This window comes from Eretmochelys imbricata, chromosome 6 (genome assembly GCF_965152235.1).
Source record: "Eretmochelys imbricata isolate rEreImb1 chromosome 6, rEreImb1.hap1, whole genome shotgun sequence".
NCBI lineage: Eukaryota > Metazoa > Chordata > Testudines > Cheloniidae > Eretmochelys > Eretmochelys imbricata.
Genome location: NC_135577.1, coordinates 42,563,801 through 42,589,519, shown reverse-complemented (window position 1 = coordinate 42,589,519; position 25,719 = coordinate 42,563,801). Strand labels below are relative to the sequence as shown.

General features: G+C 39.1%; 1 protein-coding gene across 1 annotated transcript in view; it reads right to left on the bottom strand.

The window, feature by feature from the left end:
- DCDC1 (doublecortin domain containing 1) overlaps positions 1–25,719 on the bottom strand; it is a 411,407-nt gene that overhangs the window by 33,140 nt on the left and 352,548 nt on the right. Inside the window, 8 exon segments of the mRNA XM_077819961.1 lie at positions 3,542–3,745; positions 5,158–5,343; positions 6,011–6,181; positions 9,603–9,717; positions 12,405–12,608; positions 14,038–14,196; positions 20,379–20,529; positions 25,287–25,422. Of these exon segments, the coding sequence (XP_077676087.1) occupies positions 3,542–3,745; positions 5,158–5,343; positions 6,011–6,181; positions 9,603–9,717; positions 12,405–12,608; positions 14,038–14,196; positions 20,379–20,529; positions 25,287–25,422 (1,326 nt within the window).

Genomic DNA, 25,719 nt, shown 5'->3' with positions numbered 1-25,719 from the left:
TTGGCAGAACAAAATATTACGTCATGAGATAATATTTGCAAATCAGTCTCCTACTATGTTTCTTAATAGCTAGCTCCAAATCCAAGTCCTGTAGCATTCTGTAATGCCCTCACAGAACCCTAATTAATCATTTTCCTTAGATGCATTTGATACACAGTATGCCAAAAGAATAAAACTTATCTACAGTCATAACATAAAATGTTAAGCAAGGTCTCATGTCCTACATAGCACATTTGATGTAAATATGTGGTAGAGCTCCCTCAATTATGTGGCAAGAACCCCAGAACCATATCACTGCCCATCCTGAACCCTCCTTAAAACCTGCCCTACTGCAGTACAATAAAATCCCTTGTTAATTTATGTTCAGATTCAATTCTATTTATTTCATATTACCCTCCTCCTGCCCCCCACCACTTTCAGTGTGCTACATCATTTTATTTTGCATTACAGATTTGTCAGGGACCCTGCTGGAGGTTTGGTCAGCTGGGTAGTTTGGGTTTTTGACAAAGGCATAATGATGATTTTTTTGTTTTTTTGGTTTTGTTTTGTTTTTTTGGCAACCAGGAAGTAGATGAGGCTTTTGAGCAGGGATGGAGACAGCTTTAAATTTAGGAGGGGGAATTAACTTCCTCATTTCCCACCTCAAACCCTGATAACTAGATGTCCCACTGCTCCTTCCCAACCCAGCCCAATATCTGCCACTATATTTAACAAGCATGGAGAAATACATAAGCTTGATATTTCTGTTAAAATTATCACCATTGAAATAGTTAACAATATTGACATCCACACTTCTGAGGTATTGTTTCAGGCTTCCTACATATTCAGACAGACATTATTGCATTGGTTTACAATGAGTTCACACTTTAAAGGTTCTCTTTACAACCATATGGGCTGGAATTTTAAATTATTTTTCCTTACATGAAAGTTTAGGTTCTGGAGCACAATTATATGCAGCAGTTTCAAACAGAACAATTATGTTGCAATTTACGTGGCACCATCAGTGTATTTTACATGGGGTTCTGGTGTCAAATATATGATAAAATAACACCAACGTAGTCTGTACTCCAATCACCTTCTCCTAGAATACAATTGGCTGTGATCCAAGTTGGAGTCATCATACTCCAGCCATACTAGAGTGCAGAACGATTCATCCTTTTGCATAAAGCTTCCCCCAAAAATCTTAGTCCACCTTCTAAGAAACCCTTACTTGCCCAGGAGTGACATACAATGCTGCAGGTGTAAGACAGCAGAGATATTAACTCCAGGTAAAGTTTCTTTCTGCCCAACCTGGCAGGGCTTATAGTAAAGAGAAGAACTTGATAGGTGGATTGTAACGACTGACTAATCTTTAGCAGAAATAATGGAAGCCACATTCTATCCTTTCAGGCTCAGAATATTAGGAAGGTATGGGCTTGTCAGATGATATCTGTTTGCCTAAAGACAGTGGGAACCAAAGTCTAATTAGAGGAATTGATCAGTCTTTTAAGATGACAGGCCGATATACACCCATTACCCTCAGAGGTTCCTGACCTACATTAATTACTGAAAGAAATGTGATTCAATATATTTTTATACATATTAAAACTATTAAACAAAAAATTAAAACCAAGAAGACATCTCAAAGCTAAGCTGTTGTTAATATTAAATTAAATTAAGAAAGTAATACAAAATTACACAAAATCAAATCAATAAACCAACAAATTATGGTAATCTCAATAGTGGATTGGAATTAAATTATCAAATTAACACAAAAATAGTCAAACATTACAAGTTCTAGAAAGGGATTTAAGGAGGTAGTTGTCCTTTTGGTTATAAACCCCAACTGAAGAACTGTATCTATAACTTGGAGCTGGGTAAAAGTTTTAATACTGGAACCAAGTTATCTAGTGCTTAACCCACAACTTGAACTAATTATAAAGCTTCCTCCTTATTTAAATTCTTATGTGGTGGCTCTTTCCCTCACCCCCAACTGAGATATTATATAGACTTTATAAGATACTTCTGCAGTAGTTCAACAACTCTGATCTGGTGACAGTTTCAATTCTCTTAGGACTTGTAGACACAGGACACAGAACACACTTTAAATGGATGGGCTATCTCACCAGTCCATGGAAGACTGATGTCACATTAAAGTCTGTTTCAGGTTCTTGCTTGAGGACACAATTTATTGGTCAAACAGAAGCTCAGGCAAAATATCAAAATAAAGTAGTTCCTCTGTCCAACATGGGCTACAGTTGCCAGAGGCTTTTCCCTCACCTCTCTCAGCCCTTCCTGGTCATACCAGACCAAGGGACTCCTGTAGGAGCCTACCTACTCTCTGCAGTTCTCTCCCTCAGCTGAGCTTTTGCTGGCCTTTAGAAGGACTAGGATCAATGGCATTTAGGTGACTTGTTGACCCAAAAGACACAGCTTCTCAGACACTCTTGATTCTTACAGTTTGTGAATTTTACTTACTCCATCTTCCAGTGCCTTGTTCCAAGGCCTTTGAGCAAATCAGGTGTGAGACCTACTCTGGCACCATGCAATTTGGTCCAATCAGGTTTGAATTAGGTCATCCTTAGCTAGCATCAATTTTGGGAAAAGCCAGAAATTTTTAAACTATTTGGTCTTTTGCACATCAGAGACTATAAGCCCCTGACTCCCAAAATACCAAAGCCACAGAACATGAGACCACTTTTGAGGAAGCTGACATGATCTTATCTGCGTGAAAAACTCTTGCAATGAGACTGTCACCAGTTTACAGAAAGTTTGACCCCAAAATCCTGTAAAAATTCCCAGAGTTCCAACAGTCAGTCACTCAGTATTCATCTATCAGCAATATTAAAAATAAGCTTGAATATCTTGTGCTCAGTGTCATCATTCTTCTCATAAACAAGACAATTTACAGTAATTTTTTATTTTGGAACTGGGTTATAAATCAAATAATTTATCTTTAGCAATTTCCATCTCAATAGAGAAAACTTACTTTAAAATCTCCCAAGATTAAACCAAATTTAAGAAAAAAGATGTTTACATTTTATATAAGGCCTATATTCCTGTATATGGTATTTCTCTTAGAAGAATCATCACTGATTATAAACGGAAGAAGGAGGCTGTGTTTGGATCCAAATTAGAAGGTTTAAACTAGGATGAAGAGTTTGGGTCGGGGGCTGAACCAATGGTAAAAATCATGTCTGACAATGGCAAAATCTCTTAAAAGGGTCTCCTGAAATTATCAGCCTAAATTGTGGAAATATCATAATTTCAAGTGTTATTGCAAGATTTATGCCATGAAAATGTTTTATCATACTGGGTCATATCAAAACTGAATCTGGAGAACAGGTTCCTACAGGCCCTGGATCAGATTGGGAAACAAACTCACAGGGTAGGTCTAAAATTTGTGAATTCAAAACGACCACCTCAGCAATTCATGATGAAGGGAGATTTAGCTTTGAGATTCTGGTTTGGGTTCATCTTGGTCACTGACAAAGGCTGCTTGTCCTTGCCAATACTATAGACATTATAATTATCTCTGGGGATGATTGTTACTAATACTTACCATAGGGAATGTGCTAGCAATGATTAACTGACCATTTCGGTAGCCAGCTCCATTTCTGTATGCAATTATTTTCACTGCTTTATGGTTCATAGCTGCAGAGATCTTTTCTGAGATTGTTTGTATGGAGGTTTCGGTCCGCAAAGATGCTAGAACTTCTTCTAAATAATTCAAGGTATTTTCAGCTTCCAATGTGGATAAATCAGTCTTTAAGATAGGAAAGAACCAGATCCAATCAGGCTGCTGCTCTTGTTAAATCAATACTGAAGTGAACTTCTTTTCATGAAGCTCACCAATTTAATTTAAAATTTATTCAGTCAACACTAAATTTATTGAAATATGGAATATACTAATATCTACTCTGCATGTACCTTTGGTGATCGCACTAAATCTCCAGGGATTTCTGGTAGTTATGATTTGTTAAAAATGACAAGAGATGGCTAAAACGAAATTTTGTAGGAAAGCTAACAAGACATGTATGTATTTCTTTTAAAGATAATTGAACATATCTGTATACACAGCTGTTTAGGTAAAGATGAAACAGCTTTCAAAAGATATCTCCCCTTATTCAATGCAGAGCTCCCATTAATTATTTACCCTTAATACTAATATCTATAGGAGTTCCATATGTGCAGGCAAGATACATAACAGATACATTTTAATGCTAACAGGAAAACTATTCTAAAATTTGGTATAGCACAAAACAATATCCTAATAGGTTTATAAATATTAGGATATTATTTATATATCCCTAAAAACAAATCTGCCACTCTTGACTTCCTTTCAACTAGAAAGATATTAAGAAAAAGACAATAATTTTATACAGATTTTAAACTCAGCAGTTAGTACATTCCCAGAATGAGAGACAGTGGTGGAGACTCTGCATACATGTCACATGCCATGTACTGCAGCAATGACCAACCTATGACACATGCATTAATTAGCTAAATGCAAGGTTTTTTTAGAGTACCTATGTTGCTGAGTGAGTAGGATCCCCCGCCTCCCAACACACTTTCTTCTGGAGAAGGTGGAATTATGGGTGGTCATGTCCTCTCAGCATAGGATCAATGGTAGTGGTGAGAACTTTCACTCACTACCCAGAGCTGGAATGAGTGGTGTGGGGAACATACCGACAGAGTCCTTTAGTATCACATAGGAACACTTGAAGAGGAAGGAAGCAGGGCAAACTTTCAGAAGACTCCCAACCCCTCATCCATCGTAGCCAAGGCCACTGTTTCTCTGCATTCAATCAATGGCCTGAAAAGTGCAGCCTCTGGAACATTGAGAACCTGATCTCAAAAAACTAGTGGTTGATTGTAAACGTCCTAGCCCTTTTTCAGAGTTGGCGTTCAAAGAGGGGATATGCCAGTCCCCTATTCATCCATGGGTACCATGATAATATCCACACTGGCCCCATTCCCACTGACACCTGCAAAACCTTCCTGATCTGTTCATCAGCGAGCAGTGAAACTGAAAGACTATATGAAGGTTTACAGTTTGTTCAAGTGAAGATAGCAAAGTTCTGCAGTAGTCTAAGAATGTACTATGATCATTTTCAGGTTATTTTATAATCCTGAGTCTACAGTACAGCTAATAGGACAAATTAAAAAAATACAAACCTTCCTCACATTAACACACTTAAAAGGCCCCAAGGAGAAATGACTTGCTTCCTCAGAGCCAGAGGCACAGAAGAATATGCTACCTGCGGGTAATTTTTTCAGTTCTTTTTTTCCTCTTATAGCCCTTGCACAAGCCAAACATATCATGAACTTCTGCTTTCCACTGGGTGAAAGAAAATAGTAGCCCTAAAAAGAAGGGAAAACAATGGTTTCAATGTTTTAGAGTATCCAGATGTGCAACACTTCAGTTATCTAATTACTTCCTATAAGCATCCAGGATTTCCTCAACACAAGACCACCTTTGCTAACCTTCCTGATGCTGCCAGTTAGGATACATGAATAGCTGTTGTTCATTTCAAATGAGACAATGACAAATGGCTTTGGATCTTCAGCCCTCATCTCTGGACACTGCAAAACGGAACTGGTGTTGGAACAGACTAGAGCAATTGTGACATCAGAGGTGAGTGACTGACAATGTACTTTTACTTATTACAAATCTATGGATAGCGACATAAAATTTGACTGGGGATTTTATCATCGTTTAATCATGACCTGTTTCACAGCCATGATGTCATACTTAGGTAAGAGAAACTTCTACAGACATGACTGCTCAATATATTACTTTACAAAGTACTTTTTTTGCTAGCAGGAAGAGAAGATTATGCACCGACACCTGAAGTGGAGCACCCACAGGGACAGCACTTGAAGAAAAAGTGAAATATATGATCTGTCCATTTCAGATAAATATAAATATATAGGTATACACATAAACATTCTTGCCTGTTGTCTGCATTGACAGTGGATTAAACTTCCCTATGTCAACTTTTACATACCTTAAAAATATTTTACTTACTGGCTGGTCTATTTTTTCTCTACTGGTCACAGAGAATGTGCAAACAGAAGCATGATTTGCTGCTGTGATTTCTTGATCCAGTACTGTGCTGTAAAAGGCACTAAATACTCCTGCATTTTCCATGTAATGCCACTTTTGATTGGCAGCTCCATTGCTGTATTCTTTATAATTCTGTCAAAACATAAAAGATAAATCCTATTCCTACACTATAGCATTCTTCTATTCAGTATTTGGCATGAATGTCTTGTGCTGTTTAAAAAAAAAAAGCTTGTTTTTCAGATGAGACTTTAAATACTCAAGTCCTGTCTGTTCTGTTTGGACACTAATCATCTCATGACACTTTAAGTAAAAGTAGGTATTTGTCCCAGTATCCTTGACAAATTTTCCCCCTGCACTCAGTGTTGTATGGTGGATTGTCTAATCTTCTGCCATGGAGGTGGCTACATTTCAGAAGTGGTGTATGTACATCAGCAGTTTTAAAGTGCTGTGCGATCCTTTGGGATAAAAGGCGCGCTAGAAACAAAATGCTGTTAATAAAATAGACAATATTAGGTAAGTGAAAAAGTGAACTAATCAGCATAGGTGGTCTGCCATCAATCTTGCCATCAGAGATGGGCAGTCTTTAAACCTGGCCTTGTTTCTGGGATCTGCCATCATGGCAGAAGACCCAAATAACCCAACAAGGTCATAAGAGAACAGAAGACAGGAAGGGTGGATCAGTGGTTAGGGTGTTAGTTTAGGAAACCCAGGTTCAATTCCTTGCTTCCTAATGGACTTCCTATGTAACCTTGGGCAGGTCACAAAGGTTGGATTAATTAAATGGGAGTTAGGTGCATAAATACTGTTGAGGGCTAGGTTCCTGTGTCTCAATTTTATGCCTATAAAATGGGGATAATAGCATTTCCTGTCCACACTAGGCTTTTGTAAAAACAAATGCATTAAAGATTGTGAGGCACCCTCACGCTACAGTAATGGGAACCATGTAAATTAGATAGATAACGTTGATTCCTGAAAATGAAGTTCTGGGAAACTCTCAGATGTACTGCTTTCATTGGAGACACTCCTCAAATTAAAACAAACATTAGATCTTAATTATTTATGACAAATTTATATATGATTAAGGAGAGAAACAGAAAAAAAATGTCAACAAGCTAAGAAAGTTCAGGGATTAGAAAAAGTTCCAATTTACAGCTGGAATGTACTCAGTGTGCATAGGGGACTCTGCTTTTTTATGTAACCTAGCTTGAGTCAAAAGTTCATGTGTCTCCCTCCTCAAATGGTCAGAGCTTTCCAGAGGGTCCTGGGTGTAATTCACAGGTGTATGCCAACAATGGGGATCTCTGCTGACAATACTTAAAGGAAAAGGAAATGTCCATTAATAGAATCAATTTAATTTCTGTGGCTGTTCCCTATATAATTATATACCGTGTGTCATTCATTACAGGCCTATTGCTATTTTTCAAAATATGTCACATTGATATTTTCCCCCCAATCTTTTTAGTCAATGCCAGAATCCCAAGAGCATATTTGTATAGACAATATTTTATATTATAGTTGACGTGACAGTTTCTGCTGGTCTAACAGGCATTCTTTACTACTATGCAGGTAAAGAAATGTAAGTACTTAGAATCACTTTTGGCATATAAAATGATTTAATTTATAAAAAAAAATAAAATGTTTCAGGGAAAACAAGCCATTACAACAACAACTTTATCGTGCATGGCAGCTTGCTGCATGAAATATGAATGGGAAGCCATATGGAATTCAAGATTTTGCAAAACCCTCAGACTATTGTTTGGAGTTCACAAAAACCACGAGTTCATGAATCTGTTTTCCTGTAATTTAAAACTCTTGGGGTCAATTCAAAGGGGAGTATAAGTAAGTCCTGAAAGAGTCTAAACTGAAGTAGCTGGTATTGCCTTCTGCATCTCCCCTTCAATATGTATGTTACAAGAAAACAGACTGCCTCTTGTCTCCCTTTCACCCACATTCACTTACCATATCATGTCTACAATTGGTCCAATGATTCCTAGTGTAAGTGAGGCTCAGTTGGTGTAACTCACATATCAAGAAGCCAGAATAGAAGAGTTTACTGAAACTAGCAGCTAACAGGAAGATGTAAGAAGATGTAAGTTAAAGCAGGCTACCCTCTATTTTATACCTTCTCATCCCTTCTTCTGGTAATTAGTGTGTAAGTTACAACAACAAAGTCCTTCATACATCCTTACACAGGTAATAGGTCTAAGAAAGTCTAACTCAGTGTAAGGGAATCAAAGTGTAAGGAAGTTTAGTTTATACCACCTTACACTTCATTTCAGAGTTTAGCTAATTGCTTTGTAGTGATTTAATTTTTTAAAAACACAACTTCCTAGCATTTTCTTTGCCTGTGTATTAGCGATAATAAACTCTGAAAAACACAAGTGGCTGCCTGGTACATGGCAATATCAATTCCATAATTATTTGTGTATTCCTTTCTCTGATCCTTTTTCCCCCATCTCCCTCTACATTTGTTTTTCACTCATCCATCTCTGTTCCATTTTCAAAATATTGTTTCATTGGCAATAGTCCTCTGAACACAGGATGGCAAAGAGCATTCAAAATTAGGCAAAACAAGTTCAGCTATTCCCAATACGAAGACATTAAGGGTATCTATAAAAGATGTGCAATTACTAATAATGTCTCTGCCGAGCAAAAAGCTGAAAACAATGGGCAAAATAAGCAAGTCTTCCCTTTTGATTTTAAAGATTGCAAGAATGGCAGCATCCCTGAGAACAACTGGCATATATAAAGAACTTAATTGAGCTGAATAGGGAAGGGCTCACCAGAATCAATTTAACATTTCTCACTTTTATTATATTGCATGAACTTTAAAATATTTGTCACAAACCAAAGGCCTGATTCTGCAAGCTGTAATGCATGTGACTAATCCATTTGATGGATATTATTATGTGAGTAATTTCCACCAACTGGCCTTAATTGCTGCAAGAAATAAAAGATAAAGCTTTTATAAAAAGAGAGGAAGCACACACAAAATACTTGAAAAGCAAATTGATTTTCAATAAAAACTAGTTTGGGGGACAATATACTGTACATATTCTATGAAACTGATTGCACTACTAAATGTCAGATTGTGACAGTTTTTATTTCATTGACTGATGTCATAAAGGCATTGTCAAAGATAACTGCAATTGTCTATATTCAGTAGAAGAGAACGAAGCTGTAACCCTGTATTTTTCAGTTGCACTAAAGATTCAGTGGCTGATTCTGACACACTGTTACTCACAATTCAACATGCCGACTTTAAATGTTCCTTATTTTAAAACTAATATGCATGAAACTTTACCTTGGCATTTCTGGACTCCAGAATGTAACTTTCATGTTGTTTTTATTGACAATTTATTGGATAGAATCTTTTATATCTTTGCAACAGCTGTAGCCCTGGGACTTCCTGTGTTATCTATAGTATACAAAGCACTATTAAAAGAAAATATTATTCAAAGCTGATTCGGTATCTGAATACAACTGGATCCTGGGCCTACATCTAGGTGTACAGCAAGAATTTTTGTCTCTTCTTTTAAATGCACTCTCTTACCTGCAGAACAACAGCACATCGTTTCATGTCCAGTGCACATTTTGAGTATCTAGTCTGTGTGCTGGGCATTGACACTGCTAGCACTAGATTTGGATCACTCATCAAATGAAATGTCCTAAGAACAGAAAAAACAACAGTAACACTATAATGTAAAAATGCAAATATTTTTTAGAGGGCCTAAATACATTAGGCTTTCTCCTAAACTACTCTTACAGCTAGAGAACATGAGTGATGCCGCAGTAATGCACACTTTTATGAAGAAGCCTTATAGAAGGATTATTAGCACATACCAAAATGCTGACATAGCCCTTGGTGGGTTTGATTCACAAGTATCTAGTTCATTTTAAAAAGAAAAGGAGTACTTGTGGCACCTTAGAGACTAACCAATTTATTTGAGCATAAGCTTTCGTGAGCTACAGCTCGCTTCATCGGATGCATACTGTGGAAAGTGTAGAAGATCTTTTTATACACACAAAGCATGAAAAAATACCTCCCCCCACCCCATTTGATCACTTTAGATAAGCTATTACCAGCAGGAGAATGGGGTGGGGGTAGGTATTTTTTCATGCTTTGTGTGTATAAAAAGATCTTCTACACTTTCCACAGTATGCATCTGATGAAGCGAGCTGTAGCTCACAAAAACTTATGCTCAAATAAATTGGTTAGTCTCTAAGGTGCCACAAGTACTCCTTTTCTTTTTGCGAATACAGACTAATACAGCTGTTACTCTGAAACCTGCTAGTTCATTTTGAGTTTCAGATTTACCCCAAACCCTACATTCAAAGCTCAGTTTGAGTAAACCAATTACAAACTTGGTGAGTTTCTCTCTTTCTTCACAAATGCTCTGGCACTATCTCTTGCCTGACAGGACTCCCTCTTCCTTCCTCCAACACAATCTGCCTCACTCCTGCATTTTCGGAGAACCACCCTTTCCTCCTCTCATCCTCAAAAAAAGGCTTCAGGCCCAAAGACAGGAAGATATGTGCATGCCACCCTCCCTGAACACACGATGGCTAGAGATACTTCTCCTCTGACCTGGTGACATGTCAGTGGCATTTTACTCCCATCCTGACATCTTCAGTGGGCTCCCAGCTGTTCCCTACCCTCTCTTGAATGCTTAGGGGTTTTCCTGCTAGGATGCAGTTCAGTCTGGGATAATTTCTCATGCACAGACTGAAGTAGAGCCAACAAAGTACAGTAACCTCAGCTGAACTAGGATTCAATGCTGTTGTTCACATTAACATGAGAAAAGCTTATCTAACGCGAACAAGTTCTTATAGTCTTAACTTTACATCCAGCTAATAGTACATAAATCGCTGCCTACTCCAAGACACATGAGAAAGCTCTGTGTTCTTAATAGCACTGAGAGTCCTGCATTGTTACGTGAAGGGCAACTCTCCAGCCATACCCAATACCCCTTTTTAAAAAGAGCAGAACCTCCATTTGCAATGCTGCTCGTTCCTCAGATGCAAGAAGAGCATGTCAGGCTGGCGACTCATCTGCTATGGATACAGAGGGGAAGAAGCTTGCCTTGCTAAAACCACAGAGACTCCAAATGGGACAGCAGGACAACTACCTGGCTCCTGACATTCTGGGTTGCGGGTGGGGGCAGTTTACTGCCTCCAAAGACAGGAGAAAGTGAGGTGAGAAGGAGATAAAAGAGCACTGGTTCTACTAGGAAGACACTTAAAAGTAAAGAGAGGGAGTCTGTTTCTGTTGGTGGGAGGGTGATAATGTGGGACCAGAAGCTTTCTCTGGGTTCATACCAAAATAGGCACTGAGGCCAATTTACCTTGGCTTTAGGATTTGATGCAAAATGGTTGCAAAAACTGAGATAATAGATTTTTGGGGCTATCCACTAACCCTTTTAACACAGAGACAAAATAGAAGGATTTTAAAAGGAAGACAATTCTGTGTTCTTGGGATCCAAGAATAATCTGTTTTACTGAATGCTTTGTCCAATATGAAGCCTTGAATTAGGAGATTAAAAGGGGATGGAGCAGATGGAGACAGACACTTTTCTCTCTACTCAAGTCTGCTGCTTTGATTTTATACTGCTAGTGATGGAACGGTGCAGTTTTTCTCTCTTCATGAACCCACAATTTGTTTAATGTATCCTTTGTCATTCTGCTGCAGTGGAAAGTGCTGCATTCTCAGGGGAAAGAAGTGAAGGAGGAAAGATGAGTAGTGTACTGTACAGCAGTCTATAAAGCTAGTGGCATTTTAAGCATGCTTAGTATGTCATTGCATTCAAAGGTGAATGACATATGCATGCTGAAGTTTTCCTTTTCTGTTTTTGAAGGATACAGTGCTTCTGGATTCCTCAAATCAGCACTGGTCTGGAGCTCCAGTACAATGCAATACATTGTTTCATAGTATCCATATTTTGATCCTTTTAACTTAGGCTGAGTGGACTGTGGGGAAGAGTGCACTTCACACTGCTGTCCCCCTTGTGGTTGATTTAAGGAGCCCTCATGGGAGTGGGGAGGGTTTCCCTTGATTGGAGGGATTGTTGCTTTGATATAGGTCTTTTAAAGCTATCTTTAGCTTTCTACACTAGAGATTCATTTATGAGATTCTATGCTGTAAATTAACGACTAGTAAGACAAGAAAATGATCAAAGAAGAACTATTGAAACCCTATTAAAAATCCTAAACCTAGTTCTTTCCCATTCAACACACTAAAAAAATAACTTCAATAACTAGATAACAGTCCACAGAGCTGGAATTCTGTTTTCATGTATGATACATAAAGCTTCCCTTTATAACATTTAGTCTCATATATCAGTGAACATGCTTGTACCTGTCACGATCTCTCCATATCCAGTGCTGATTGGTATCATCAGATTTCTTTTCCACCAAAACAACTTCAGTACCAGCATGCAGGTTAGCATCCTGAACCCCCAAAACAAGCCCTGGGAATGCACAGTTTATAATCTGTTTGTCTCTAAACTCAAACTGCTTATGGTGAGCCTTCTGCAATTCTGCATTCAGCTTTGGTTGAGGTCTGAATAAACAAAATTAGGGTTAGGTGTTTAGGGTTAGAAAAATGCCCTATTAACTTAACATGACTTACACACAACACTTATGACAAGTAGATTTTGCAGAATCTTTGTTAACGTGTCTGACCGTGTTCTTAACGATAGAACAAATGACCAGGAGTACATCAAGGGACTGGGTATGTGAGGGCAGGGAGAGGAACAGAGAGGATGGACAGAGGAAAAAGTAGAATGAGAGGGCTAATATAGGGAAAGCTATTTCCAAGACAAAGGTGAAAAGCATACTGGAACTCATTGCCATTAGTTCTACTATACTGGCTCGCTGAAAAGGCACAAAGAGGCAAACATCACCTTAATTTGGTTGTTTATGCCTCTATCTGCTTTTGTAAAAACTGGAATAAATGTGTGATGGACAATAAGGGCTAATTTGAATGTAGTCCAGCATGCCTCTACATCCTTGATTTTTAAATAGTCATTCTAGTAAATCTAGTTACATGCAGATAACATGCAGATAAACAGGCAATTCTGAACTTCACAGAAATAAATGAATACATCCTAAAGTTATGGTGGCAACAAATTCCAGAACAGTAGTGCTCAAGTGAGCTCAAGTGAATGATATCACTTGATCTCAGTGTATTTTTCTGAACGACATTTCATTTTAATGTAATTTAGGGATTTCCTTTCCTACCCATATTTTCAAGTTCTTCTCTTTTCCCTTTCTTTTATCTATCCACTCCCCATATTCCATACTCCTGCCTTTCTCCTTACATTTTTTTCCTCTTATTTCTTGTCCCTGCTATGCTACCTCTCCTTTGGCTGGGAGACACTTCCAAATGGCCGTTAAATGCCCTGAATAGGAAAGGCCTGATTTTTAAAACTCAGACTCCTGTCATGTACCTGCAATTTGGTGTGGCATATAACTTTGGGCACAATTCACTGGGGAAACAAATAAAAATATACAGACTGCACTTGGCAACTGTGTCTTTAGGGACCTGATATGATGTCCACTGAAGTCAATGTAAAGACTCACTATTACACCAATGGACATCGGATGAGGTCTACATTCTTCATTTGTGCCCCAAATAGCTGTTCACAAAACTAAAAGACCACAAGGTTGAGGCACCTTTAAAAATTAGGTGGAAAGGATTATTTTTCAGTTAATGTCATATGAAATTAGATATTAATGGGATATTTGGATCTAACTGCTTATATATATTTCTAAAAGTTTCTTCATAGAAGACTAAATTCTCTTACAGTGGTAAAGTCCTATTATTATTAAAAGGAGTTCTTCCTGAGTAAGGAAATGCAGGATATGTGTGAATAAATACAAGGAAGCAGAGCTTGGTATGGTGTGTCGGTCTGTGACTTTTGTCAGGTTCAGTATTACATTGTCCAAATGTGTATCAGTTATATTGTAAAAGTATAATTATTTCTTACCTGTACTTCTGAAATAACTCTGCATTTTCACAGAATTCTTTATCCTTGTCCTTTGGAAAACTGTCATCATCATGAAAATCACAGGAAATTTCCTGCCAGGAATATTTGGATTTCATATGCCAAGCATCTGTTTTAAGATGTGATTTTGCATGTGAATTACTGAAAAACAAACCACAAAATGGGAATTTGGAAAACTAACAGATTGGGGAGATACTTTACAAGGTAACTAGAAGTAAAACAATTAGATCTTGCGTTCTTGCATCAATGTAAGTTTTTTTCTGAGTAAAAATTGAAGGATTGGGACCGTAATTTGTATAATAAGGTCCACAGGAATGGAAAATCTATTATAAACATATAGGGTGAAATCCTAGACCCCCTGAATCTATGGTAAAACTTCCATTGACTTCCCTAGATTGTACCTAGGGACTTTCCATAAAGTAATCAATATTTTTGTTCTCATCACATAAGAAATTTCCTAATCCCACAGAACATTATGTGTATTGCTGACACTAAAATGAACAGAAAGTCATACTTTTGTACAGAGTTGTATGAACTTCTCCTAGAATGGTGGACTAGTCCAGCTCCCACTGAAGTTAAGAGAAAGAATCCCACTGACTTCACTGAGAGCTGGCTCAGGCTCTAGCAGAGTGGCCCCTTCAGGTATTCTTTCACATTTACTTTGAGCAGTGTTGTTTCGCAAATTTGTACAACACTGACTATTATCCTATGAGACAGCAATACTTGCCAGTATCTGATTTATAATTTTATATTATATACATTTATAATTGATTCTTTGCTGACATGTAGTATTTGAAGCCTGCTCGCCAACCTTTAATAAAACAGCACCATCTATCGCCACAATTAGTAAACGCAACCTCTTTCTAGAGTGTCACTATTAACTGAATACACTTCAAGCTTTTCACATACCTCTGCTGTTTTAACAACTCCTTTCTTACACTGTCTGAAAAAGAAACCGTTATTTCTGTTTTTCGCTAATGTAACAACATTAATTTCAGTGGAATTTCACCAGTTTAAACTGGAGTACTGGAATATTGAATCAGGCCTGATGTTTTTACTTTGAAATAATTTTGTTAAGGATCTAGTGGGATTATGCAGCAGAATAAGTTTATTAAAATTTGTTACAGAGATTAAGATGGACTCTGTGTCTACTTGAGCATTGGGTAAAGTAAATACAGACAATACAAAGAAGCAGAAAGGGCCTAATAGAACAGTAAATTTACTTAAAATTCACAAATTTGGAGAAATTTTGGAGAGATGTGAGCTTGCTGTATTACTGGGGGGTTGGTTTTTACCTGCATTTCTACAGCTCTGAACATTGTTAGAATTTTATCTTACACCTTTACATAACACTATTTTACTGTCCTTTTTCCTTTACTCAACATTCATTGTGAGATCTTATTTGTGATAGTTGTGGGAGAACCCAAGATCCTATTCCTTAATTAATTATTTTTTCAAATTTATTTGGATACTTTGAATTACCCAGGCTAAGCTCACTTGACCTCCCCCTTTCTTCAAATACGCTGCACAAATTATAGGAGGTTTAATGTATGGACCTTCTTAAATGATATAAATATCAATAATATTAAAATCAAAATTGCTGTGGAAATCATTTTGTTTTAGTCTAACATTAGCTCTCCCAACTTCCTTTTCTCTTACTATAGCTAACCTAATCAGCTTTGTGAGCCAAAGTTCTCAGAGACTGATCCAGCGATTATTAAAGTCAATAGAAAGGCTCTCATTGACTTCAGTGAATGTGGGATCCAGCCAATAGGCTTGATCTTGCAAGGTGCTGACTGTCCTTCTATACTGAAGGTTTATTTTTTGCTAATTAAAATGATTCCTGTTATTGTTACATTTTTATACTTAAAATTGATTCTTTTTTATTTTGACTGAAAATATGCAACATTTCAAAACTTCACAGCCACACTATTGGATCTGCAAAATATCATGAAAACAAGAACTTTGGGCAAAAACAATTTGTGAAAAATGTGACAAAAAGTCCTCATTTTCACACTCCTCTAATTATTGCTATTGTAAATGCCTTTCAATCTTGCATTGGAAATGGATTAGACAAAATAGATGTAATGAAGTAGAGCTTTTGGGAAATCTTTGTACAGTAGGCAGCGACATTCATCTCAAATGGAGTAACATTAATTATGCTGGGAAAGGTACATGTTACAAAGATTTGAGTGAACTGCAGAATGAGAGCACGTTATTTTTTAAAATGCGCTTTCAATGGACGTTTGAATTATAGGCAATCTTTGCACTACTGTATGCTTTATTTTCTTGTAATTCTATTACAAGTCAGTAGAAGTCAGTATGATTAAGAAAATCTCTAAACTGGCTTGTACAAACCCAATTTTTAAAGGCTGTGGAGTATAACAGTTTTACTACTAAAAGACAATCTGTGAAAATGTACTCTATCTCTAAGGAACAACCAAAAGGATCATACCCTTCTCTTCCATCTATATTCTATTAAAACACATCTACAAATCCAACTTGTGTTACCTTTTAATAATCCTCTTGTCATAAATATAAAGGGAAGGGTAACCACCTTTCTGCATACAGTGCTATAAAATCCCTCCTGGCCAGAGGCAAAGTCCTTTTACCTGTAAAGGGTTAAGAAGCTAAGATAACCTCGCTGGCACCTGACCAAAATGACCACTGAGAAGACAAGATACTTTAAAATCTGGAGCGGGGAAACAAAGGGTCTGTGTGTGTGTGTGATGCTTTTGCCAGGAACAGAAAAAGAATGGAGTCTTAGAACTTAGTAAGTAATTTAGCTAGATATGCGTTAAATTTCTGTTTTGTTTAAATGGCTGGTAAATAAGCTGTGCTGAATGGGATGTATATTCCTGTTTTTGTGTCTTTTTGTAACTGAAGGTTTTGCCTAGAGGGAATCTCTATGTTTTGAATCTAATTACCCTGTAAGGTATTCACCATCCTGATTACAGAGGTGATTCTTTTTCCTTTTCTTTAATTAAAATTCTTCTGTTAAGAACCTGATTGCTTTTTCATTGTTCTTAAGATTCAAGAGTTTGGGTCTGTGTTCACCTACACAAATTGGTGAGGATTTTTATCAAGCCTTCCCCAGGAAAGGGAGTGTAGGGCTTGGGGGGATATTTTGGGGGGAAAGATGTTTCCAAGTGGGCTCTTTCCCTATTCTTTGTGTAACACTTTGGTGGTGGCAGCATAAGGTCCAAGGACAAAAAGGTAAAAAAGTTTGTACCTTGGGGAAGTTTTAATCTAAGCTGGTAAAAATAAGCTTAGGGGGTCTTTCATGCTGGTCCCCATATCTGTACCCTAGAGTTCAGAGTGGGGAAGGAACCTTGACACCTCTAATAATAATAAACCGTGCTTTCTGAAATTATGAACCACATATTTTTTTAGTTTTGCAATATCAGATGTACATCTGAGTTGAAACCCAGATGTATAATTCAAATTTGTAAAGTTAATAGGTCATAGGTGGAGTGTTTTCATGTAAATCTCTTTAATACATTGAAATAAAGAGCATCATAGTTTTTTACTTGTATAAGATAAGCATTGCATTACACTCATCAGTAAACTCATTCCCTCTCCAACAACTAATCCAGTAAATTAATTCTTATTTGTTACTAGGCTTTGCCAAATAAGTTTGAAAAAAACCAAACTGTTTGGAAACTCAACCCAAACCCAACCTAATCTTTTTGAAGGTTCAGAAAATTGTGCCAATATTTTTCAGTGTTCATGTTTGTTTATGCACTTAGGCATTGCTTGATTTTGGCCGAAACAGGAAGCAAGAAGAAACAAAATAGCATGGAAAAGGACATCCTAGTAGTATTATGCCCATCCACAGGTAAGAAATCACTTAAAAATCTTGCAAGTGTAAGGGGACTATTGCCCACTTACTAACATTCAGTGGGGGTGTTTTGGTTGGCTACATCCCAGTACTAAAAGGGGAAGGGTCTATGGGAAATCAGGACCCTGAGACTGATAGTCCCCAGGAACAATGGGGAGAGGCCAATGCTCCAGGTCAGCCTGAATGACAGGGCGGGCAGGCTAATCAGGGAGTCGGGGGCAAGGGAGGTCCCGTCCTCCGTGTGAGCTGGATTTGCCTGGGTCAGATAGAGTGGGGCCGAGCTAAGGAGAAAGCAGGGGCCCAAGCTGAGCTGGGGAGCAGAGCTGTGCCAGATCCAGAAGGACCGAAAAGCAGCCCAGAGAGAGCAGACCTGGTCCTGGGAGCAGAGCTGCAGCAACCAGAGCCAGAGGTGCCAGAAAAGCAGCCCAGGAAGCAGGTCAGTGCTGGGAGCAGAGTCACAGAAGCAGCCTGCAGAGCAGACCTGTGCTGGGAGGAAAGCGGTAGCAACAAGCGGCAGAGGGGCCAAAGAAGCAGCCGAGGGAGCTGGAGGCAAAGCAGCAGAGACAGAGTGGTTGAGCTGGGGCTGGAGCAGTCCGGAGCTGGGTGCAGTGAGCAGCTAGGAAGACTGAGGGGGACCCTGGGCAGTGGGCCCAGCAGGCCAGGCTTGGATCGTAACCCCGACAGGGCAGGGGCGACACTGGGCAGAAGGGTCCTACCACTTAGAGCTTGAGAGCGTGAGGCCACCACCAGAGCAAGTGTCCAACCCACAGCATCCCTGCAGCACAGCCAGGGCCTGAGAAGGCGGCCTGGGACTTACAAGGAACAGACTGTGAACTGCCCTGACATTCCAGAGACACTGTTTGTGATGTTCCCTGCCACAGAGCGGGTTGATGAGTTTCCTTTAACCTTTCCCATTTTTCCTTATTCTTTTTAAAATTAATCATTGATTAAATAACTTGCATTTGCTTTAAATTGTACGTAATGGTCAGTGGGTCAGAGAAATGCCCAGTGCAGAGAGAGTACCCTGGAGTGGGGACACCCTACCCCCGTCCTAGGTGACCACAGCAGGGTTGGGCGTCGAGCCCCCCAGGAATTCTGGGCCCAGCCTTGTTAGGGTTTCGAGGACTCTGCCAGCTAGGAGAGTGGAAGGGGAGCCCTCAAGGGCAGGGAGGCCACTGGGTAAAGGAAGTGGGGACTTAGATCCTTTCGCTAGCTCACTTCACTGGGATAGTGCAGAAGCCAGGAAAGCTCCCCACAATAGCAGGACTGTTCCCCCGCTTACACAAGAACTTGTTCTGATGAGACTTTAAAACTGAATTCCAGACCAAAATGGTTTAGATACATTCTATCAACTATGCAAACAACTAAGACCTTACATTTTTTTTTTTGATGTTCATACATCATTCAATGTGTTCTTTAAACTGGGGGAACAATTTTTCAAACTTGTGTGCCAAAAGTTAGGTATCTAAACCAATATTTAGGTACCCAAACAACTGGTCTGCTATTCAAAGTGCTCATGCACTTAATGCTCATTAAAGCCAATATTCAACACCTCTGAAAATGAGACCAACTTATCTGACTGCCTAAACATGGATTTTAGGGCCCTGCTTTCAGTTCAGATGAGGTGCAGCACAAAGAGGATGTAATGCTGCCCTGAAGAGTTAGTTTGGGGTTCTTCTATCAGAGAAACTCCCAGTGGTGTGAAACCAGGTCTTAGGATGCCCTAACTTGTACGAGGAGCTGGTTGGAACAGATGCACCTTTGCCTTACTCCACTCAGCTGCCCCCAGTGTGAGCTCAGTTGAGAATGGAGTCCTTAGAACACAAACTCAGGCACCCATGCTTGAAATTCTGCCTTTGAATCCATACATGTGAACACCTCACTGGACCGTATATTGGCCAAATTAAATAGATTTCAGCATTTCTGAAGCTAAAATCTGGGCTACAGTGCAAGTTTTTTCCATCCTCTCACCAGCACTGTTCAGTGTATTTATCCTTCTGTATTCCTGTTATTTATCTTCCATTGCACATCTTAGCATATATAGTTACCACCACATTCTTTTGTTCTTATCTTGCTCTCCATATGCCCTCCCCACTCCTGGCATCAACTCATAGCTTATTTCATTCTTCCCAATTTCTGTCTATAGCTTCTAGTAGATCTGTCTAACAAAGGCACAAGCAATTTCACACGCTGAGAAGGTACACAACAGATACAAACAATGCCAATATTGTTGCCAGTTTGCACCTGTTCAGTATTTTTTTTATCAGCAAGTAATTTGAAAATATGTAAACTGCTGCAACCTGGATGTTCAACAAAAGTCCTTTTTTCTAGCATGTCCATCACTTACAAATATGAACAACACACATTCATTACAATGGTAGTGATTTTATAAGCACTTGCAGCAGTATATTTTATGTATCTATTTCTGCTTATACCTACATTTATGTAATAAGCTGTTATGAAGATATTTTGGATTACTTACAGATCTGAATCATCTTTTATATTCAGAAAAATTTCTTTTGTTTGATTTTCCTGCAGCTCCTCAGTTAGTTTTTCTTCAAAAGCCACAAGACCTCTATCCACAAAAAGTTTGGCTCCAGCAGCAATATTGCTCCTTACTCCTAAAACTAGAACTAAATGCAAGTTTACATAATGATATTTATTGCTAAATACTGTATATTTACACCATTATAATCAGCAGTACAAGTAGGGGGGTCCAGTACGCCGTACCAGTAAGATATTTCTAGCTGGTACGGCATACCGGAAAGACACAGGAAGAGCAGAATGTGGGGCCGCCATGCCAGGAGCTCCTCTGGCACAGCTGTACCACCCCCAGCCCTTTCACCCAGGGTCTCCTCTGTCTGTACAACACCAGCCCCACTGGAGGACAGGGCTGGGGGCGGTACAGCCGCCGGAGGAGCTGCCAGCATTTTTTAACTAATTTATGTTTATGTTCTTTGCCGATTTGATTTAACCGACTGCTGCTTGGACCCATGATAGACCTAGGCTACTCAAACTGGGACTTTGCACAAGGTGGTGCCCATCACTGTTCACAGCCGCCAGAGGAGCTGCCAGCATTCTGCTCCTTTCCCCGCTGCCCGTCCCAATGGGGAAAGGAGCAGAACCCCCAGCCCTGTCCTCTGGCGGGGCTGCTGTCCAGACGGAGGAGACTCTGCGTGGAAGGGTGGGGGCGATAGAGCTGCGCTGGAGGAGCTGTGGGCATGGGGCTGCCCGGTGGCCCCACGTTCTGCTCCTTTCACTGCTGCAATTCCAAAGTCTCCAGCACAATGGGAGGAGGACAGAGCCCCCCCCCCCCCCGCATCCCAGATAAGGGGGGTGGATCATGGGGAGGGAACAGGGAGAGCTTGGGGACCCCAGGCTGGGGGCAGGGTGGGGAGTTCTCATGTGGAGCGTCACATGAGAAGGTCATGTGCCCCCCGTTAGCTTCTGTCCCGCCTCCCGATCCCTGTACCGGTAAGACATGGATTCTACTCGCACCGCTGATTATAATATAGGTCTAATCACAAAGAGTAGCCAGCATGTTAGCACAACTGAAAGGAATGGGGATTGTGTTGTGAAGGGTATTTTGTTTTGTTTGTATTAACACTTGAGAAAAATACTTAAATGTCCATGAAATTCAACCATGGTTTAAGAATGTTGATTTTTTTCACTAGTTTGACATACATTTCCAAACAGTTCTCTAACATTTTCTTTTCCATATCTTTTCTCTTTTGGCCAAATTCTGAAGTCCAGATTCTAATCCTACACTAGCATCAATCACTGATATCAATGCAATACTCCCAATTTACGCCCGTGTAAGTGAACCCTGAATCTGGCTGTGAACGGTGATGGACCATCTTGTGCAAAGTCCCAGTTTGAGTAGCCTAGGTCTGTCATGGGCCCAAGCAGGAACGGGTTAAATCAGATCAACAAAAAAAGGCAAAGAACATAAACCTAACATAAATGAGTTAAAAAAACCCTTAGTCCTCAGTGATTTCATCTCCACCTATTCTCCTGGCGTCTCCAAGGACTTAAAAGTCTCTCAGAGGCAGCCTGATGCGAATTCCTCTGGCAGGTTTTAATTGATCCCTTAAAGTCTCAACCTCTTCTACCCCTTGCTTCCGCTTCTTCCCTTGTTATACTTGGGCTTGCCCTCATTAGCTACAGCAGCTGGGGGTGTCTCTTTCCATAATTGAAACTTCTCACAGTTGAGGCAGAGTGTGGCTAGTTTTGCTGTTGGCAGACTGGGAAGATTCTTAACCCCTTCTTGCCTGTATTTTGTGCGCGGGTTTGTAGACCCCATCCCACTGTCTCTTGATTTGTCTCTCTCTGCTATATTTTTTCATTATAACTTTGTAGCTGTATCCTTAACTCCGTAAAGCATTCTCTGTCTATTGTTTTTTCTACTGATAATGAGAGTTCCACATGCATCAAGGGTATAGAACTTCTGTAGCACCTTCCACCCAAGGATCTCAAATACTTTAGAAACATCAATCAGTTAAGTCTCACACTATACGTGCGAGGGAAATAAGTATTCATTTCACAGATAGGGAACCAAGCCACAGGCAGGTTAAGTGACTTGTCCAAATTCACACTGCAAGACAGTGGCACAGCTGAGAGTAGAATTCTGATCTTTTAGCTTTCAGTTCTTTTGATTTAAGCATTCAGTACACCACTCTGTTTACTACTTCAATGGTTCATAGGTATTAAGGTTACTTTTTAGTAACTATTTCTCCTCTATATTGTAAAACAGAGACTTACTGTCATTCATAGAGTGAAACATTATTTTCCCCAGATGAGAGTTATTTTTATATAAGGAAAAAAGGCATATTCATTATGGCAGGGTACAAGGATCCTCATTTTCCTGCAGTCTAATGGTAACAATATAACTATGCCACATAGAATACCTATATGTCATATATATTGCACAAGGTATTAGTTCCCCTTTCAGCCTAACAACTTATTTTATCAAAATTTAAAAATAAATTAAGATTTGGAACATACTATATATTTGCTTAATGCCTAAACATTTTTGGCTCTGAAATATCAGCATCCTGACTTGGGCAGCTGGGACTGGGTCAGAGGAGGATCAAACATGAGGCTAACAGTAGCAGGGGAATCGGTAGTCAAGTTCCAGGAAGGGGTAGGTACCAAGGATCAGAATCCAAGTCAAATTTCAGGGTCTGGTTAGGAGGGAAGGTCAAAGCCATGCATTTAAGAACAGGGACCAGGACCAGTCATGGCAACTATAGGAAATACACACTGTTGCCTGTACTCTGTCTGAAATGCCCCTTAGGTTTATATAGGGCAGGGAGTCTACCAGGAGTCATGAGGATGCTGCCTGTTTGACCCCTTGAAGTGAGACTTCCCATGGTCTGTGTCCTCAGCTGGTCAGGAGTAGTGGAGCACAAACTATTTACAGTTGCTGCTGGGTGGCAGTATGGAGTGGTCTACTGCCTACCAGCTCTGTAGGCTTGAGACCTAGCTGGCCTTATGTAAACACAATAGCAAACTACTAATGTTGGCACTGCTCTTTATTTAAGACGGGGCTCTGTGTTTCAGAGCTGATGCAGGAGTTGATCATGAGAAGTGGATAATATTTTTACCTAAAAAAATGAACTAAATCCTTAAAGGTAAGAACTTTGTGCTGGTTTATGAATTAGCAGAGAAGGATCAGTCACCTCTGCAGTATGGTGGATCTATGTTTGGGGAAGAGGTTGGTCAGAGTCAGGGGGACACGCATCAATTCCACACCACCCTGACAGGGAATACTTGGAGAAAGTTAATACACACAGAAGGCTTAATTTATAGACTGGTGCTTTTAGATATGTTAAAATTACATTTTTCAAAGACATGTTATTTGCTAATAACTTCTGTACACTTTTTGGTAAGATGTTATTACACTGTATGTAAAGTATGCTCAGCTTTCCATTTAATAAGGTATGACAATTCTTGATTATTAATTAGATACCAGTTGGTTACTGAACTATAGTTATTGTTTAGATAGAACCTAATCCTGCAAACTCTTAGTCACGTGAGACATTGGTACTGCTCATACAATTTGCATGGGTGAGGCTTTGGAGAAGATGACCTTTATGCATTTTGTAGTACATGTATTTCTATTATGTGATGTTACTCCTATATGGATGTCTTTTAATAATAAAATAATAATTATTAATAATAAATTAATAAATTCATATTTGGCTTTCTTTACATTAATATTAAATATTTATTGCCAAGAGCAGACACCAATGAAGATAGTTTCCTTTTAGTGTTTAAAGTGGCTGAGGATGCTGTAGTTTTATTACTGAACATAAAGAAGATAGTTCTAAAGACGCTTCTAAACCCTGGCACAAACAGGGCAGCCAGTCCTGGTCTGAACGCGCCTGTAATCCTGTGCATGGTATTCCATGGGATACCTCCAAATCTTGTGCAGATATTGGATTTCCTTTGGATTCAACCCTTAATGGCCTGGCATGGTGAGTATGTTGTCTAAACTCCCCAAACCCCTCCTGTAATTTAACCCCACCAACACTGATCTAATTCCTGCAGCAATAAACAACTTCCAAAGCTTTGCTAGTATCCAAATTCAGAAACAAGTACACATTTCAGACAATCACAACTATGCAAGCAGATCATGCCACACAGGGGAAGGTAATATCCACACAAACTGGATATCCTACATAAACAATCAAATGAGATGGAAAGTACAAATGCATGTGCCACGTATGGAGACTACTGTGGAAAACATGACTAGATACCTAGAAAAGAAAGATTAAACCACTGACGGGCAGGTGGGTGGGAGACCCTCAATATTTTTAAGTGGAGTGGGAGAAAGGCTACTTCTATTGGTAGTGATCTAATCAATAGTTCCAGTATTGGAGATGGCAGAAAGGATTAGCCAATATGCAAAATTGTAGGCGGGGGGGGGTCTCTCTTACACTACTTTTAGATGGGCATGTGAATTACTTTGATTTTTCTTTCATGCTGGACTTTACTGTCCATAAACTCCTATGAATAAAAGTAAAATTATCTGTGTCTTTCTCTATAGATGATTATTCTGAGAGTGTGCTGTAGTATATAGAATTGAAGACTGGGAATACAGGACTACTGGGTTCTAATCTTCGCTGTGCCACTGACTTGCTGTGTGACCTTACACAAACCATATAACCTCATTCTACCTCAGTTTACCCATTTCTACTTTCTTTCTACAGTCGGTTGCTGTGAGATCCTTATATATACAAGTGCAAATTATTTCTCTCATCTACATCTGAAATACTGATTTTAACACTCATACATTTTCACACAAAAGCAGCTATTTCTCCAAAAATATTATGAGGACATATTGAGACAATAATTCCCAAGTCCAGTAAAATAACTAAATGCTTACCTTCAGGGTTACGCATGATACAGTAGGCATGAATTGCAGATATATCTGATGCTAAATTATTGAGTAGGAGACTTTTTTTGTGCTGGGCCATAGTCAAGTGTGGATCAATCCACGGTTCTCCACATGACACATATACCTGTAACAAAGACAACTTATTAGCTTCATATTCACATGAGGAGATATCAAATACTATGTTCAATACATAATATAATTATGACTGAAAAATACTAATAGCAGCTCACTTATCACCTTGTTCCCATAGTAAAAATGAAATAATAATACAGATATTTTAAACATATCAGTGAAATCTAACAGTCAAGGTAATTGAAAAATAGTTCTTTTGCATCAAATGTTAAATTAAAAAGGAGAGGACAATTTGCCTTAAAAATAAGATGTCAAAAATTAGGCTTTCAAGTTTAAAAGACCTTTTAAA